Consider the following 19,122-nt stretch of genomic DNA (forward strand, 5'->3'; position numbering starts at 1 on the left):
CCAGTAGTTAGCATAATGGCTATGTCACTTAACTCCCATGTAGTCAACTGCAGTTTGAGTCCTGGACCCAGTGGCTTAAACTCATGCCGGGTGTGTGCCCAAGATCAAGAGAAGAGAATGGACAAGGGATTGCAGCATGGTCATCCTCCCTGGGGGGGGGGGTGATTTCTCACTTTGTCTCTCTGTCTCTGCCTTTCTGGTGAGCACATGCTCCCTATAGCAAAAACCTCTCAAAAACAAAAACAAAAAACAAAACAAAACAAAAAAACTGTGTAAGTCTGATAACCTTTATGTTTTCCAGCTTACAAATTGTGTCAATAATCTCATCATGTCCTCTTGGTAACATTCATCACCCACCTGGGTGTAGAGAACATTTGAGGGGGGTGTTTGGCATAACCCCTTATGATACCTTTTATCAAACACCCTTGCAAGTAAAATTCTCCAGTGGATGTGTGAAGGTACGTGTCCAGGAAACAACCCACCCTCAGGGGATGCCCCTTCCTGAAAGAGGACTTTGAGCAGCTCATTGGTACTGTGTACCCAAGAGTAACAGCTCAGCCCAAGTACATGGCACATATGTAGTGAACTCAGTAATTCCATGGGAACATTGTGGAATCCCACCCGTTGCCAATTGCTTCACCCTCTGCTATACAACAGGTCAAGGAATAGTCTTACTTCTTAGGACCTGGAGAATCTGTCACTCAGGATGTCCTCAACCACATTAAACTCAAGCTCCAGGTTTTGCATACCAGCTCCTTAAGAGCTTCTTTTGTCAACTTTAAGTCTCATCTTCACAGCATACTCAGGGTGCCCTTATTCGTTCTGAGTTCTTCTAGCATAATTTAACCCACATGATTTGCTGCTTTCTTTGGTTGTAGTTCCTGCACGTTTCTGGATTTAAAAAATTTTTATATTTATATATTTATTTAAATTTAAGCAGAGAAGGACACAGCAAGAGCAAGTGAGGTAAAGTGAGAAAGCAAGCTATGAGGTACAGGACTTGTACAGTGGTCAGCCATGTGGGAGACCAGTGCCCTTAACCACCACACCAACTAATAGCCAATCTGGCTTTTCTTAATGACTCCTCTGGAGGGCCTCTAGGAGGACCATCTGCTTGGCTGGATGCATACTATTTTTATTTCCCAACCCCAAGTTATCAATCAGTGATTGGAGAGCCTTGTCAACTTTAGTAGGCATCCCGTCTACTCCTGGATACACATCAGGGAATATACACAGTAGCCACTGTGCATACCACACTCCAGAATGTCATGCTGGAAGGGTAAAGGACATCACTCCTAACTTTCTGTCCTACTCACAGCACTAAATATTTTGTGGTTCTTTGTCTGGGGTGTAGGTTGAAGCAAGACAATAGGAGTTAGAAATGTGAGATACTTTTGGGGCTGCTGTCATGTTGTTTATTAGGATGAGTTCATTATGAGCTCTCACAGATTCTAGTAGCAGTAACAAAGCACAATTCTCCCTAAGAACTTGCAATGCATTCGGCACCCACTGAATCTTCCTCCCCCAGGACCAAGTACTGCAGTAGGCTGGGCCTGGCTGAACCTACCTGAGTCACCTTGAGCCAGCTAGTCAGCTAATCTAGGTGCTGCTTCCTTTCACTCAGAGGGGCAGCAAACAATAATGTCTCCTTGACAAAAATGAAAGTGGCTCACTGACATATGCATTACATGAAATGGCATAAAACAGCAAAATCATTACATAAAAAGCATGCAAGCACACTCCAAAGAATAAAGTTTATTCTATGGCCAGAAGACATGAGAAAGGGAGTGAAGGAGACTGACCAAATCATTCTTTAAAAATTTTTTGACAAAATCATTCTAACTCCATTTTCCCTATAGAAGGTTCTATCATATTGAAGACGCTTATCAGATTTCTATGCAGTGTGTGTTCTTTCATGGTTTTGAATAGAACTGGGAGGACAAAGGGCATTCCCACATCTCATACACATATAGGGTTGCTTGCCATGATGACATCTTTTATGCTCTTGAATATTTCAGAAAGAGGCTTCCAACATACTGTACACATACAGGGTTCCTCTCCAATGTGACTTCATGTCCTTGAACAGAACAAGAACTCAAGCCTTACCTACCACATCTCTTACATTCATAGGGCTACTCTTCAGTGTGATTCCTGTTCATGCTCTTGAATAGAACATGAACATAATAAGGTTTTTCCACATAGAATGCATTGAAGTTTATTTTCTAGTGAGTCCATTCATGCTGTCAAACAGAAGAATGGGAAAAAGGTTTTTCTACATTGAGGACAATCTTAAGGTTTCTATCCAGGGTAAATTCTTTCATGTTTTGGAAGAGAACTGAGAAAACTAAAGGCTTTTCCATATACTTTACACACGTAGGGTTTGAGTAATTTTATGTCTTTGAACAGACTTGCAAGATTTATAGGCTTTTCCATATTGCTTACGTTCATAAGGTTTCTAACCACTGTGAGTACTTTCATGTTCTTGAAGACAACAGGACAGATAAAAGGCTTTCCCACATACCTTACAATCAAAGGGTTTCACTCCTTTGTGAATTCTTTCATGCTTTCAAAATGAACTGGAATAAGCAAAGGCTTTCCCACAAATCTTACACTCATAGAGTTTCTCTCCTGTGTGAATTCGTATGCGGATATAAGCTTGTCGAGAATCACAAAAACCTTTCCCACACTGGGGACATTCACGAGGTTTCTCTCCAGTGTGAATCTTTTCATGCATTTGAAGAGGAGTGAGAGAAGGTTCTCCCACATACTTTATACTCAAAGGATTTCACTTTCTCTCCAGTGTGAATCTTTTCATGTATTCGAAGAGGAGTGAGAGAAAGCTCTCGCACATACTTTATACTCAAAGGGTTTCTGTTCTGGGTGAATTCTTTCATGGACATGAACATATGTTGGAGAACTGAAGAATTTCCCACAATGGGGGCATTCACATGGTTTCTCTCCAGTATGAGTCCTTTCATGATCTTGCACATTACAGGAACAAGAGAAGGCTTTCCCACATACTGTACATTCATAGGGTTTCTCTCCTGTGTGAGACCTTTCATGCCTTCGAACATGATGCAAATAAGAGAAGGTTTTCCCACATACTGTACACTCATAGGGTTTCTCTCCTGTGTGAGTTCTTTCATGGTTTTGTAAATAACTGGAATAAGCAAAGGCTTTCTCACATATCTTACACTTGTAGGGTTTCTCTCCTATGTGAGTTTTTTTGTGGATATGAACACATCTGTTAAGACGAAAACCTTTCGCATTCTCAGGACATTCACGTGGCTTCTCTTCAGTGTGTGTGTTTTCATGTAATAGAAATAAATTGTGATAATCAAAAGTTTTCCAACATATCTTGCATCTGTAGGATCCAATTCCACAATGTGATATCTTGACACTTCCCTCAGTTTCATGGCTAATGATGGTTTTTCCATTTTGCTTGTGGTCATGTGAATTCTTTGAATATTCCTGACAGTTATAAGATTTCTGCTCTCTTTGAGGTCCAATAGGCTTATTGAGAAATGAATGAACCATGTCTTCCCCATATGTACTGCTCTTAAATAGTTTAAGTCCAGTAGGCATTTTCTCCTTCAAGTGTTTGTCTGGAATAGGACTGAAGATTGCTCCACATGAAGTACCTTCTTTTCGTTCATATGGTCTCTGTGGTATATGACTTCTGTAAAGAATGATAAGCACATTACTATGGATTTTAGGATTAATACCTGTTTATTAAATAAGTACTGAATGGGGTCCGCTGGTAGCATGGAGGGCAAGGTGCTGGATTTCATATGACATGCTGCACAGTTTAGTCCTGGATTGATGGCTTGAAAAACAAGCTGAGGGCATGTTAATGCATGCCCCAAATCATGAGAGGACATCAAAAATATAAGATTGTGTGGAGAACAGATAGTGTGAACAAACATGGTGACCTGCAGACATGTGCAGAGATGAGGTTTTGTAAGCAGTTGTTTTGGCCATGAAAACAACATATGAACAAGCTAGGTGTGTGCTGTAATCCATACTTCAAAGTAATATCAGTTTAAAGGAAGTCATATATGTTTATCAGAATCAGTCCCAAAAGATCAAAACAATTACATGGTGCCAGTTGTACTTATATCATCAGCCGATTAACATCTGAAAACAACTAGCTTTGTATCCCATTTCCGCTTCCCCCATCATTTTCTGCCCTATAAAATCATAAACCTGAAACCGGTTCAGGGTCATGGCTTTCCCCATCAGAGAAGTCAGGGCCACCTGATCCTTACATTTTCTATACTTGTATGTCTTTGTGTATTTATTTGTATGTTTATTTATTTATTTATTTTGGAGAGGTTTTCACTAAAGGGCACGTGCGCTCGCCAGACAGACAGAGAGAGACATAGAGACAGAAAGCGAGAAATCATCCCCCAGGGGGGATGGTCACGCCGCAATCCCTTCTCCTCCATTCTCCTCTCGGGATCTTGGGCACGCACGCACATGCGCCTGGCGTGAGTTCTAAGCCACCGGGTCCGGGACGTGAACCGCGGTCGACCACGTGGGAGTCCAGCGACATAGCCATTACGCTAACTGCTGGTTCCCTATATGTTTATTTCTAACCCACAGAACACACACACACAAAGCACGTTCTGCTGAGCAGGTTGCAGCAGGGCTATGGTGTAGATTTCACCTTTTTGGAGGTGATTTTTCACTTTCCTTCTCCCTCTTCTCTGTGGCAAGCACACATGTCCTATGGCAAAAACAGGCAACAACAGCAACAACAAAAAGGACTAAATATCTCTTGCACCTTTATCATGCAACATGTAGGGGTTAATACACTGAACAGTTTGAACAAGGAAGGATTTTATACGTATTCTACAAAAAGTTACCAAGTAGTTTTACAAGAGGGCATGTGTGCTTTCTGGAGATAAAGAGAAAAAGTAATAAATTACCCCCTAGGAGATGGACAAATAGATTCAATCTTCTCCCATTATACTCTCTAGTTTTGGGCATGCAAATCCAGACACCCAGTATATTTTTATACAATCAGGTTTGAGAAAGGAACCATGAACTCATTCATGTAAGATCCAGCTGCCTTAACCAGCAAACCATGGCAAGCTCTAAATGCAGTTTTTAAATACTATTTTCATATAAACTGTTTTGTAATCAAAATATCTTTATGTTATATTGCAGCACATACTTTTGGAAAAATTTTACAGCAATAAATATGCCAGAATCTAGGGTCTTTTTTTCTGTGTGTAAAATTTCATGACAGACTTCCAAAAGGATATTGCTTCTGTTGTCAGTACAAATTACCTTAGCTGTTTCTTGGGGTTTTGGTACTGATCTGCAATATTCTGCTCTCCCAAGTTTATTCCTGAAATAGAGACCCACAAACATCTTGGAATTATTACAAATGTACTATATAACTTAGATTTCAGGATCAAGACAAACCATGACCCTGTCTGATTTGTTCACAAAACAACTCCCTTTTCTTTACCAAAAACTTTGGAAAAGCATGGGTGATTAGAAAAATACTTGTTGGGAACCAGCAGTTAGTATAATGGCTATGTCACTGGACTCCCACGTAGTCGACCGCAGTTCGCGTCCCGGACCTGGTGGCTTAAAACTCACGCCGGGCATGTGTGCGTACATGCCCAAGATCCTGAGAGGAGAATGGAGGAGAAGGGATTGTGGCGTGACCATCCTCCCTGGGGGGTGATTTCTCGCTTTCTGTCTCTATGTCTCTGTCTGTCTGGCAAGCGCACGCACCCTAAAGTGAAAATCTCTCCAAAAAAGAGAAAAAAGAAAATACTTGTTCTGGGACCAGCAGTTGCATAATGGTTATGTCACTGGATTCCCATGTAGATCACCATTGTTCAAGTCCCAGACCCAGTGGCTTAAAGTTTCACCAGGCATGTGTGGGTGCATGCCCAAGATTCTGAGAGGAGAATGGAAGAGAAGGGACTGTGGCATGGCCATCTTCCCTGGGGGGGGGGTGTGATTTCTTGCTTTCTGGCAAGTGCACATGCCCTATAGCAAAAACCTCTCCAAAAAAAAAGAAAAGAAAAGAAAAATTAAGTAAGTGAGGGAGTGCTGTCATCCTTACCAGCAGAGTCCAGGTTCTTGAGAGTTTCTCACATCACATCTCTGTAGTTTCTTCTGTGAAGGATCTAGCAAAGCCCACTCCTCCTTTGTGAAATTCATAAGCACATCCTCAAAGGCCACTGGGTCCTGCAAAATCCCACGTATGTGTATAGGAGGATGGCCGAGAATGACAGCACTGGTTAGATATACTCAATTGTAAGACGTTCACAGAATGCTGTTTATTCCATTCTTTTTTTTTTTAATATGCTAGTCATCAGAATTCTTTATCTCTGTGTAAAATCACTTCCATACACATAACATTTATAACACTAAACTAGGGCCAGCAGGTGGTGTAGTGGTTAAAGTAAAAGATTCCAAATGGCTGACTGTGGTTCATGTGCCTATCCTAGCAACTTGAAAAACCTGCAGGTTGTGCCCAAATTCCAGGAGGAAAATTTAGGTAAAGCAATTGAGGTGTGGTCACTTCCCTGTGGCATGATTTCTCACTTTATTTCCCTCTCTGTCTCTCTGAGTTGTGCACATGTCCTATGTTACAAATACAAAATAAAAAAAAAAAAATTAGATTGCCAGATTCTGAAAACCCAAAAGAATTCACAGTGAAACTGATATATTAAGTTAAGGAACATCAAAATATAAGACCCACTTTGTAGCCTTCATAGTTGAGATATGCTACCAGGATCAACCCAAATGTCTCTTGGTGCATAATATCTGTAATACCTGTTATACCAAAGTCCTACCAACTAGCGTAGTGGATGATATCATTATTGTTTATATTAAGAAATAGGTCGGGACCAGCAGTTAGCGTAATGGCTATGTCACTGGACTCCCACATAGTCGACCGTGGTTCGAGTCCTGGACCCGGTGGCTTAAACTCACGCCGGGTGCGTGTGCATGCATGCCCAAAATCCCAAGAGGAGAATGGAGGAGAAGGGATTGCGGCGTGGCCATCCACCCTGGGGGGTGATTTTCTGCTTTCTGTCTCTCTGTCTCCCTCTGTCTGTCTGGTGAGCACATGCACCCTATAGCAAAAAACCTCTCCAAAAAAAAAAAAGAAAGAAAGAAATAGGTGTACGGAGCCCACAAGGGGAGTCTTGGTTAAGGGCACTGGATTCCCACAGGCCCAACTGTGGTTCATGTCCTGGACACGATGGCTAATTTTCTCACTTTCCCTGTCTCTCTCGCTCTGTTCCACTCTGGTCCAATTAAAATAAATGAATAAATACATTCATACATGCTAAATAAATACATAAGTTAGATTTAAAAAAAAAAAAAAAAAGAAACAGGCGCTTATTAGGTCTCTTGTACCTAAGAAAGGTCAACACTTTGACCAGGCAGGAGATGTAGATAGTAAAGTGTTGAAAACCACATAGTGAGTTCTGTGGTTTGAGTCCATCAAAGAGTGGCTTGAAAATAAAAATTAGCACCCAGCATAGGCACCCAAATTCTCAAGAGGAGAGTGAAGGAAAAAAAGATTATGTTATGCTATATTCCATGGTGATTGACTTTTCTCTACTCTCTCTCTGACCTGGTGAATGCACACATGCTATTGCAAAAAGAAAACAAGTGAACATTTGAAGAACAATGTAAAACATTTGAGGAGACACATGTAAGTGCATTTTTCATGTAAAAATTGAGAAAATCCTGTTATGTAAAAAAGAGCAAGCCATGAAAAATAGGATTGGCAAATTAAAATACATGGAAACTCAGGAAGGAAGATAAAAAATAAAGTAGGGAGTAGTAGAAGGTGACAGTAACATCTCTGGACTCCCACATGAGCGACACTCACTCATATCCTTGGCAAGGCAGCTTTAACATGAGCATGTGAGTTGGTGCCCAAAATCCCAAGAGGAGAATATATGAGAAGGTACGTGGTGTGTCCATCCTCCCTGGTTGGTAATTTGTTGCTTTCTGTCTGTATGCAGAGTGCATGAGCCACATAGCAAAAATCTCTCTTAAAGAAAGATAATAAGTAACGAAAGTGAAAAAGGATATCAATATTCCAAATATAAAAAGGTTAATGGGCAAAGGATAAAGGAATGAAGCAGGTATTTCACAGATTCCAGGGCAAAAATTAGTCAATTAGAGGATTGCAAGCGTCCTTGACCACAGCAAACATAGTTACACACATGTATCGTGAGGGTTCACTGACACACCTTATTTGTATTTCTGGTACGTTCCTACAAATTTCATTCCAGCAATCTCTTTCCAGAGAATTTATTGTACATCTACACTTAGAGAAGGTACAAAATATTAACCATTTACATTAGTAAAATAAAACTGAGAGTCCAATTGGAGGGATATTATTAATCTGCTTTACTACCACCAACTCTCTATGGAAGGATGGGGCCATCAGGTGGTGTGGTGGTTAAGGGCGTTAAACTCCCACATGGCCGACAGTGGTTTGAGTTCTTGACCTGGCGGCTTCTTTCTCACTTTTTCTTTGCTCTCTCTCTCACTCTATCTCTCTCTGGTCAGATTAAAAGAAAAAGAGAAATGGATAAAGTTAAATAAAATAATTCTTTAAGAAAAGAAAAGAGAATATTTAGAAACACGTGTCTTAACCCTGAAAAAGCACCCTTCTAATGGTTCTGTTTTTATTTTTTGTTTCGCTTTCTTCCTTTGGGGGTTTGATTGAGTTTTCCAAGTGATTCTATATTCTGGCTGACCATCTTCTGATGAAAAGCAGCTCTCAGGTGGGCTCCAGGAACTCTCATCTTCCCTTAACTTTAAGTCCCTCATAACAGATGGATCCTGCTACATATACAGGAGGAAGTGATGCTGGACAGGAAGAGCAAACTTATAACATGACAGCATACCCATTAGCCCTATCTCATTTCTTCAAGGTCACCCATGGTCCCATCATGGCCGTGCTATGAACTTTTTATTTTTGGAGAGGTTTTTGCTACAGGGTGTGTGCACGTGCCAGAAAGACAGGGAGACATAGAGAGACAGAAAGAGAGAAATCACCCCCTGGGGGGATGGCCATGCCATAATTCCTTCTCCTCCTTTCTCCTCTCAATATCTTGGACACACACACGCCCAGTGTGAGTTTCAAGACACTGAGTCCAGGACTCGAACTGCAGTTGACTACATGGGAATCCAGTGATATAGCCATTACGCCAACTGCTGGTCCCCGTACTATGAACTTTGTATCAAAAGGTCTGGGACTGGCAAGTGGTTTTGTGGTTAAGGGCACTGGACTCCCACATGGCCAACCATGGTTCAAGTCCCAGACCAGATGTCTTGCTTTCTCACTTTCTCTATCATTCTCTCTGTTCAAATTAAAAAACAAATAAATAAATAATTCTTAAAAAAGAAAACTTGAAGTAACAGAATGTAGTGTTTCCACGTAGCCTAACACATGGAGGTTCCTAGGGAATAGCACATTCAGGAGGGCACGGAGCTGTCTCTTTATGTGTATCCTCTGTATTGTCCATGATAATAAACTAGCCAATGTAAACAATGTTTCCCTGAGTTTTGAGAGTTGCTCTGCCAAATAATCAAAAATAGACGGCAAACTGTAATGTAAGAGACAGAACTCTTTTTCTTGTCGATTGTGATGAGAGTACATAAGATAAATTGAGGTTTTCCTTTTCCTATTCAATATAAAGTCGAGAAAAAAGAATGTGAAAATGATGAAAAAGTTGTTCTTGTCACACTTTCTCATAGGCAAGGTGGCAGTTTAATGATACAAGTCTTAAATTCCAGTATACAAATAATGTCACTCTTTTGAGAGATTAGAACAGGTTTTACTTGCAAATTATTGTTTGTAGGTTTCATTGTGTCTAAGAGCTCTCTGAAGGTCTGACAAAAGGGACTCTCAACCAAAACTCGTTTCTTACTTTCGTATTTTTACTTTAGACAACTTTTTTTTCAGGACAGCAGGTGGCAATATGGTTAGGGTGATGGACTCCCAGACAGCCAAGCATAATTCAAGTCCAAGACCCTCAGCTTGAAAACTATACCAGACCTATGTGGTTGCATGCCCAAAATCCCAAGAGGAGAATGGAAGAGAAGGAATGGGGTTTGGCCATATTCCCTGGGGGAGGTTTCTCAATTTCCCTTTCACTATCTCTTCCTAGCAAGAGCCCTTGCCTCATGGCAAAGAACTGAAAAAAGAAAAAAGTGGAATCAGCAGATGGCGTAATTGTTATGTAGTCAAGCATTTAGTCGACCATGGTTTGATTCCCAGACCCAGTGGCTTAAACTCATGCTGGGAGAATGAGAAGGGATTGCAGTGTGACCGGCCTCAGGTGTGTGTGTGTGTGTGTTCTCGCTTTCTGTCTCAGGGAGACAGAGAGACAGAAAGTGAGAAATCACCCCCTAGAGGGGATGGCCACACTGCAATCCCTTCTCCTCCATTCTCCTCTCAGGATCTTGTGCACATGTGCACACATTTTCGGCGTGAGTTTAAGCCGCCAGTCCAAACTACCTGGGAGTTCAGTGACATAGCCATTACGCCAACGTATTCTACAAAAAGTTACCAAGTAGTTTTACAAGAGGGCATGTGTGCTTTCTGGAGATAAAGAGAAAAAGTAATAAATTACCCCCTAGGAGATGGACAAATAGATTCAATCTTCTCCCATTATACTCTCTAGTTTTGGGCATGCAAATCCAGACACCCAGTATATTTTTATACAATCAGGTTTGAGAAAGGAACCATGAACTCATTCATGTAAGATCCAGCTGCCTTAACCAGCAAACCATGGCAAGCTCTAAATGCAGTTTTTAAATACTATTTTCATATAAACTGTTTTGTAATCAAAATATCTTTATGTTATATTGCAGCACATACTTTTGGAAAAATTTTACAGCAATAAATATGCCAGAATCTAGGGTCTTTTTTTCTGTGTGTAAAATTTCATGACAGACTTCCAAAAGGATATTGCTTCTGTTGTCAGTACAAATTACCTTAGCTGTTTCTTGGGGTTTTGGTACTGATCTGCAATATTCTGCTCTCCCAAGTTTATTCCTGAAATAGAGACCCACAAACATCTTGGAATTATTACAAATGTACTATATAACTTAGATTTCAGGATCAAGACAAACCATGACCCTGTCTGATTTGTTCACAAAACAACTCCCTTTTCTTTACCAAAAACTTTGGAAAAGCATGGGTGATTAGAAAAATACTTGTTGGGAACCAGCAGTTAGTATAATGGCTATGTCACTGGACTCCCACGTAGTCGACCGCAGTTCGCGTCCCGGACCTGGTGGCTTAAAACTCACGCCGGGCATGTGTGCGTACATGCCCAAGATCCTGAGAGGAGAATGGAGGAGAAGGGATTGTGGCGTGACCATCCTCCCTGGGGGGTGATTTCTCGCTTTCTGTCTCTATGTCTCTGTCTGTCTGGCAAGCGCACGCACCCTAAAGTGAAAATCTCTCCAAAAAAGAGAAAAAAGAAAATACTTGTTCTGGGACCAGCAGTTGCATAATGGTTATGTCACTGGATTCCCATGTAGATCACCATTGTTCAAGTCCCAGACCCAGTGGCTTAAAGTTTCACCAGGCATGTGTGGGTGCATGCCCAAGATTCTGAGAGGAGAATGGAAGAGAAGGGACTGTGGCATGGCCATCTTCCCTGGGGGGGGGGTGGGATTTCTTGCTTTCTGGCAAGTGCACATGCCCTATAGCAAAAACCTCTCCAAAAAAAAAGAAAAGAAAAGAAAAATTAAGTAAGTGAGGGAGTGCTGTCATCCTTACCAGCAGAGTCCAGGTTCTTGAGAGTTTCTCACATCACATCTCTGTAGTTTCTTCTGTGAAGGATCTAGCAAAGCCCACTCCTCCTTTGTGAAATTCATAAGCACATCCTCAAAGGCCACTGGGTCCTGCAAAATCCCACGTATGTGTATAGGAGGATGGCCGAGAATGACAGCACTGGTTAGATATACTCAATTGTAAGACGTTCACAGAATGCTGTTTATTCCATTCTTTTTTTTTTTAATATGCTAGTCATCAGAATTCTTTATCTCTGTGTAAAATCACTTCCATACACATAACATTTATAACACTAAACTAGGGCCAGCAGGTGGTGTAGTGGTTAAAGTAAAAGATTCCAAATGGCTGACTGTGGTTCATGTGCCTATCCTAGCAACTTGAAAAACCTGCAGGTTGTGCCCAAATTCCAGGAGGAAAATTTAGGTAAAGCAATTGAGGTGTGGTCACTTCCCTGTGGCATGATTTCTCACTTTATTTCCCTCTCTGTCTCTCTGAGTTGTGCACATGTCCTATGTTACAAATACAAAATAAAAAAAAAAAAATTAGATTGCCAGATTCTGAAAACCCAAAAGAATTCACAGTGAAACTGATATATTAAGTTAAGGAACATCAAAATATAAGACCCACTTTGTAGGCTTCATAGTTGAGATATGCTACCAGGATCAACCCAAATGTCTCTTGGTGCATAATATCTGTAATACCTGTTATACCAAAGTCCTACCAACTAGCGTAGTGGATGATATCATTATTGTTTATATTAAGAAATAGGTCGGGACCAGCAGTTAGCGTAATGGCTATGTCACTGGACTCCCCCATAGTCGACCGTGGTTCGAGTCCTGGACCCGGTGGCTTAAACTCACGCCGGGTGCGTGTGCATGCATGCCCAAAATCCCAAGAGGAGAATGGAGGAGAAGGGATTGCGGCGTGGCCATCCACCCTGGGGGGTGATTTTCTGCTCTCTGTCTCTCTGTCTCCCTCTGTCTGTCTGGTGAGCACATGCACCCTATAGCAAAAAACCTCTCCAAAAAAAAAAAAGAAAGAAAGAAATAGGTGTACGGAGCCCACAAGGGGAGTCTTGGTTAAGGGCACTGGATTCCCACAGGCCCAACTGTGGTTCATGTCCTGGACACGATGGCTAATTTTCTCACTTTCCCTGTCTCTCTCGCTCTGTTCCACTCTGGTCCAATTAAAATAAATGAATAAATACATTCATACATGCTAAATAAATACATAAGTTAGATTTAAAAAAAAAAAAAAAAGAAACAGGCGCTTATTAGGTCTCTTGTACCTAAGAAAGGTCAACACTTTGACCAGGCAGGAGATGTAGATAGTAAAGTGTTGAAAACCACATAGTGAGTTCTGTGGTTTGAGTCCATCAAAGAGTGGCTTGAAAATAAAAATTAGCACCCAGCATAGGCACCCAAATTCTCAAGAGGAGAGTGAAGGAAAAAAAGATTATGTTATGCTATATTCCATGGTGATTGACTTTTCTCTACTCTCTCTCTGACCTGGTGAATGCACACATGCTATTGCAAAAAGAAAACAAGTGAACATTTGAAGAACAATGTAAAACATTTGAGGAGACACATGTAAGTGCATTTTTCATGTAAAAATTGAGAAAATCCTGTTATGTAAAAAAGAGCAAGCCATGAAAAATAGGATTGGCAAATTAAAATACATGGAAACTCAGGAAGGAAGATAAAAAATAAAGTAGGGAGTAGTAGAAGGTGACAGTAACATCTCTGGACTCCCACATGAGCGACACTCACTCATATCCTTGGCAAGGCAGCTTTAACATGAGCATGTGAGTTGGTGCCCAAAATCCCAAGAGGAGAATATATGAGAAGGTACGTGGTGTGTCCATCCTCCCTGGTTGGTAATTTGTTGCTTTCTGTCTGTATGCAGAGTGCATGAGCCACATAGCAAAAATCTCTCTTAAAGAAAGATAATAAGTAACGAAAGTGAAAAAGGATATCAATATTCCAAATATAAAAAGGTTAATGGGCAAAGGATAAAGGAATGAAGCAGGTATTTCACAGATTCCAGGGCAAAAATTAGTCAATTAGAGGATTGCAAGCGTCCTTGACCACAGCAAACATAGTTACACACATGTATCGTGAGGGTTCACTGACACACCTTATTTGTATTTCTGGTACGTTCCTACAAATTTCATTCCAGCAATCTCTTTCCAGAGAATTTATTGTACATCTACACTTAGAGAAGGTACAAAATATTAACCATTTACATTAGTAAAATAAAACTGAGAGTCCAATTGGAGGGATATTATTAATCTGCTTTACTACCACCAACTCTCTATGGAAGGATGGGGCCATCAGGTGGTGTGGTGGTTAAGGGCGTTAAACTCCCACATGGCCGACAGTGGTTTGAGTTCTTGACCTGGCGGCTTCTTTCTCACTTTTTCTTTGCTCTCTCTCTCACTCTATCTCTCTCTGGTCAGATTAAAAGAAAAAGAGAAATGGATAAAGTTAAATAAAATAATTCTTTAAGAAAAGAAAAGAGAATATTTAGAAACACGTGTCTTAACCCTGAAAAAGCACCCTTCTAATGGTTCTGTTTTTATTTTTTGTTTCGCTTTCTTCCTTTGGGGGTTTGATTGAGTTTTCCAAGTGATTCTATATTCTGGCTGACCATCTTCTGATGAAAAGCAGCTCTCAGGTGGGCTCCAGGAACTCTCATCTTCCCTTAACTTTAAGTCCCTCATAACAGATGGATCCTGCTACATATACAGGAGGAAGTGATGCTGGACAGGAAGAGCAAACTTATAACATGACAGCATACCCATTAGCCCTATCTCATTTCTTCAAGGTCACCCATGGTCCCATCATGGCCGTGCTATGAACTTTTTATTTTTGGAGAGGTTTTTGCTACAGGGTGTGTGCACGTGCCAGAAAGACAGGAAGACATAGAGAGACAGAAAGAGAGAAATCACCCCCTGGGGGGATGGCCATGCCATAATTCCTTCTCCTCCTTTCTCCTCTCAATATCTTGGACACACACACGCCCAGTGTGAGTTTCAAGACACTGAGTCCAGGACTCGAACTGCAGTTGACTACATGGGAATCCAGTGATATAGCCATTACGCCAACTGCTGGTCCCCGTACTATGAACTTTGTATCAAAAGGTCTGGGACTGGCAAGTGGTTTTGTGGTTAAGGGCACTGGACTCCCACATGGCCAACCATGGTTCAAGTCCCAGACCAGATGTCTTGCTTTCTCACTTTCTCTATCATTCTCTCTGTTCAAATTAAAAAACAAATAAATAAATAATTCTTAAAAAAGAAAACTTGAAGTAACAGAATGTAGTGTTTCCACGTAGCCTAACACATGGAGGTTCCTAGGGAATAGCACATTCAGGAGGGCACGGAGCTGTCTCTTTATGTGTATCCTCTGTATTGTCCATGATAATAAACTAGCCAATGTAAACAATGTTTCCCTGAGTTTTGAGAGTTGCTCTGCCAAATAATCAAAAATAGATGGCAAACTGTGATGTAAGTGACAGAACTCTTTTTCTTGTCAATTGTGATGAGAGTACATGAGATAAATTGAGGTTTTCCTTTTCCTATTCAATATAAAGTCGAGAAAAAAGAATGTGAAAATGATGAAAAAGTTGTTCTTGTCACACTTTCTCATAGGCAAGGTGGCAGTTTAATGATACAAGTCTTAAATTCCAGTATACAAATAATGTCACTCTTTTGAGAGATTAGAACAGGTTTTACTTGCAAATTATTGTTTGTAGGTTTCATTGTGTCTAAGAGCTCTCTGAAGGTCTGACAAAAGGGACTCTCAACCAAAACTCGTTTCTTACTTTCGTATTTTTACTTTAGACAACTTTTTTTTCAGGACAGCAGGTGGCAATATGGTTAGGGTGATGGACTCCCAGACAGCCAAGCATAATTCAAGTCCAAGACCCTCAGCTTGAAAACTATACCAGACCTATGTGGTTGCATGCCCAAAATCCCAAGAGGAGAATGGAAGAGAAGGAATGGGGTTTGGCCATATTCCCTGGGGGAGGTTTCTCAATTTCCCTTTCACTATCTCTTCCTAGCAAGAGCCCTTGCCTCATGGCAAAGAACTGAAAAAAGAAAAAAGTGGAATCAGCAGATGGCGTAATTGTTATGTAGTCAAGCATTTAGTCGACCATGGTTTGATTCCCAGACCCAGTGGCTTAAACTCATGCTGGGAGAATGAGAAGGGATTGCAGTGTGACCGGCCTCAGGTGTGTGTGTGTGTGTGTGTATGTGTGTTGTCTCAGGGAGACAGAGAGACAGAAAGTGAGAAATCACCCCCTAGAGGGGATGGCCACACTGCAATCCCTTCTCCTCCACTGCATTCCCTCCTCCTCCATTCTCCTCTCAGGATCTTGTGCACATGTGCACACATTTTCGGCGTGAGTTTAAGCCGCCAGTCCAAACTATATGGGAGTCTGGCGAAATAGCCATTATGCCTACTGCTGGTCCCAAAAAACACTTTTTTTTTTTTTTTGGAGAGTTTATTTTCGTTGTTTTGCTATAGGGCTCATGCACTTGCCAGAAAGAGAGAGAGACAGAAAGCAAGAAATCACCCTCCAGGGGGGATGGCCACTCCGCAATCCCTTCTCTTCTCTGAATCTTGGGTACACAGGCACAGGCACCTGGTGTGAGTTTGCTGGTTCAGGTAGCCCTTAGGTATTATCCTAGACCCTTACCAGATTGGTACAGCATTATCCAGCAGTGCTGTTACTGCCTTCCCCTTGGCTGCCAGGCCTAAATTCGCTTTCCAAACAGCACTGTAACCATGACTTAGGGGTACTGCTGATGTCTTAGATCATTCCTAAATACTCCCTCATCCATTTTAATCTTGGTGTCAAAACCCGGTAACCTGGGCCCAGCAGTTGACATAATGGCTATGTCGCTGGACTCTCATGGAATAGATTACAGTTCGAGTCCCGGACCCAGTAGCTTGAACTCACGCCAGGTGCGTGTGCGTGCGAGCCCAAGATCCCGAGAGGAGAATGGAGGAGAAGGGATTGTGGCGTGGCCATCCCCCCTGGGGGGGGGGATTTCTCGCTTTCTGTCTGTCTCTCTCTGTCTGTCTGGCAAGCGCATGCACCCTATAGCAAAAACCTCTCAAAAAAATTATTTTAGGTGGGGCAAGTGAGCGCGACAGAGGCAGGGCATGTCACAAATCACCCACCTAAGCGAATCCCCACTAAACTGTTTTTCTCCTCACGGCATATTCTGAGGGTGCGGGCATAAGGAGGGGACCGGGTTGTAGACTTGACCCCGCGACGCCCACACTTGGGGAAATTCAGGAGAATATGGGCGACTGTGGGCACAAGGGGGGCCCCACGTGACCATCCCGTCCTCACCCACATCCGGGGACACGCGGGGCTGCGGGGGCCGAGCTGTAAGAGGGTGAAGGCCCGAGGCCCAGGTCGCGCAGGGACGGGACAGGACGCCCGGGGTCCCGCTGCCCACCCATCCCTGCCCCGAGGGGACGAGGACCGAGTTGCGCCGGCGGAAGACTCGGGGCGCAGAGGCGAGCGTGGACGGTCCCCAACGCCCCTGCTCCCCGTCTCGGGACCCGGCCCCGCACTCACCATATCTCAGCTTCTAGGGGGTCCCCGCGTCCTTCCTACGGGTCCCTGTCCCTGTCTGGCACGTCACAGAGCCTCAAAGCAGCCGCAAAGGACACGAGGACTCCATGCAGATGAAAAGAACCCCACAATCCCGGAAGGACACCAGTGAGGCAGAGACCTCGCGAGATTTCAATGTCCCCGCCTCCGATAGAAACTAGAGCTGATTGGCTGGTACGCTAAGCCCCGCCCTTCCACCCCTGATTGGCACCACTTCAGGCCACGCCCCATCAGGGTTAAATGACAGCACAAGCGTTCAGAGATGTGCAGCGCTAGACTGGAATGGCAGCTTCTTGACCTGCCCGTGGCCTTTAATTACATTTCAGCAGAACCTGCTCCTGGGTTTTCAGAGCAGACGCGCCCGTATCTTTCTGCACGCAATGGGACGGTGATGGCTTTTTTTCTCTCCGACACGGGGATGAAAGTGAGCTCTGGGAATTACAGAGTATGTGTCCAATAGGAGGATCCCCTGGCCTGAAATGTGTTAGGGACTTCGAGGCCAGGCTACACTGGAACAGGTTAAAGAAACGCATGCTTTCCAGCGATCGTAAATTTGGAGATAAAAATACCGCCTTCAGAACAGCAGGTGGCATAGTGGTTAAGGGCGCTGGACTCTTACATGGCCTGCAGCGGTTTGATTCCCAGACCTGGCAGCTTACTTTACCAGCTCCCCATCCCTCTCTGGTCATATATAAACAAATAAATAAATTTAAGTAAAATGATTCTTTAAAAAAGCATACCGGCTTCATTGCAGTATATTGAGCCAGACAGCACTGGTCAACTCTGTGTCTCAGGGAGGAAAGATAACTAAACATAGATGAAGGAGATTCTATGAAGCCAAGAGGCAAAATGTCATCATATGCGTTATTTGTGCAAACTTGCTGGAAGGAGCACAAGAAGCACTCAGATGTTTTGGTCAACCTCTCAGGTGTTTGTTTTTTGTTTTGATTTTTAAGAATTACTTTATTTTGACGCTGGAAGATGGCGTGGTGGTTAAAGGGCACTGGAGTCCCACATGGTCAACTGTGGTTCAAGCATCCAGAGGCCTGCTTTCTTACTTTTCCTCTCTCTCTTTCTCTCTCACTTTCTCACTGTCCCTCTATGGTGAAATTAAAATAAATATAGTTAAATAAAAAATAATTCTTTAAATAATTATTTTATTCTTACTTTCTTTTAATATGACCAGAGAGGGACAGAGTGAGAGCGAAAAAGAGAGAGATAAAGAGAGAGAAAGAGATGAAAAGTGAGAAGGAGCGAAACAGTGAGAGATAAAGAGAAAGAGATGGAAAGTGAGAAGGCAAGTTGCCAGGTCCAGTACTTGAACCACGGTCAGCCATGTGGGAGTCCAGTACCCTTAATACCACACCACCTGCCAGCCCCATGTCTCAGAAGTTTCTAAGAAGTGCTCAGAGTTTGAGGACCATGTCTGCCAAAGAGTAGGGAAGTTTGAAGATACGGTAATGGCAAACAAAGCCTGTTATGAAAGAGAAATGAAAACCTATATTCCTTCTAAAGGAGAAACAAAAAAGAAGTTCAAGGATCCTAATGCACCCAAGATTCTTCCTTCTGTCTTTTTCTTGTTCTGTTCTGAATGTCCCCAAATCAAAGGAGAACATCTTGGCCTATCCATGGGTGAGGTTGCAAAGAAACTGGGAAAGATGTGGAATAACACTGTTGCAAGT

General features: G+C 42.4%; 1 protein-coding gene and 1 long non-coding RNA gene across 2 annotated transcripts; both read right to left on the reverse strand.

Moving 5' to 3' along the window:
- Window positions 1-1,402: 1,402 nt before the first annotated feature.
- LOC106733142 (putative zinc finger protein 833) lies at window positions 1,403-8,907 on the reverse strand. The gene is made up of 3 exons (XM_027765872.1): window positions 8,904-8,907; window positions 5,296-5,356; window positions 1,403-3,679 (listed from the first exon to the last, which is right to left on the reverse strand). The coding sequence occupies exons 1-3, from the start codon at window positions 8,905-8,907 to the stop codon at window positions 2,812-2,814; spliced, it is 933 nt and encodes a 310-aa protein (XP_027621673.1). The 3' UTR covers window positions 1,403-2,811.
- Window positions 8,908-10,986: 2,079 nt separating this feature from the next.
- Window positions 10,987-17,543, reverse strand: LOC102502042 (uncharacterized). The gene is made up of 3 exons (XR_001371428.2): window positions 17,405-17,543; window positions 11,792-11,916; window positions 10,987-11,059 (listed from the first exon to the last, which is right to left on the reverse strand). It is a non-coding gene; the product is annotated as an uncharacterized LOC102502042 (long non-coding RNA).
- Window positions 17,544-19,122: the final 1,579 nt, after the last annotated feature.

This window comes from Tupaia chinensis, unplaced genomic scaffold (genome assembly GCF_000334495.1).
Source record: "Tupaia chinensis unplaced genomic scaffold, TupChi_1.0 Scaffold139785_1, whole genome shotgun sequence".
Classification (NCBI taxonomy): domain Eukaryota; kingdom Metazoa; phylum Chordata; class Mammalia; order Scandentia; family Tupaiidae; genus Tupaia; species Tupaia belangeri.

What these genes read in the sequence shown, in the direction of transcription:
- LOC106733142 (XM_027765872.1), bottom strand. An exon ending in AACCCCAAGAAACAGCTAAG is followed by an intron (nt 3,680 to 5,295) that starts GTAATTTGTACT and finishes CATTCTTTACAG; the next exon opens with AAGTCATATACCACAGAGAC.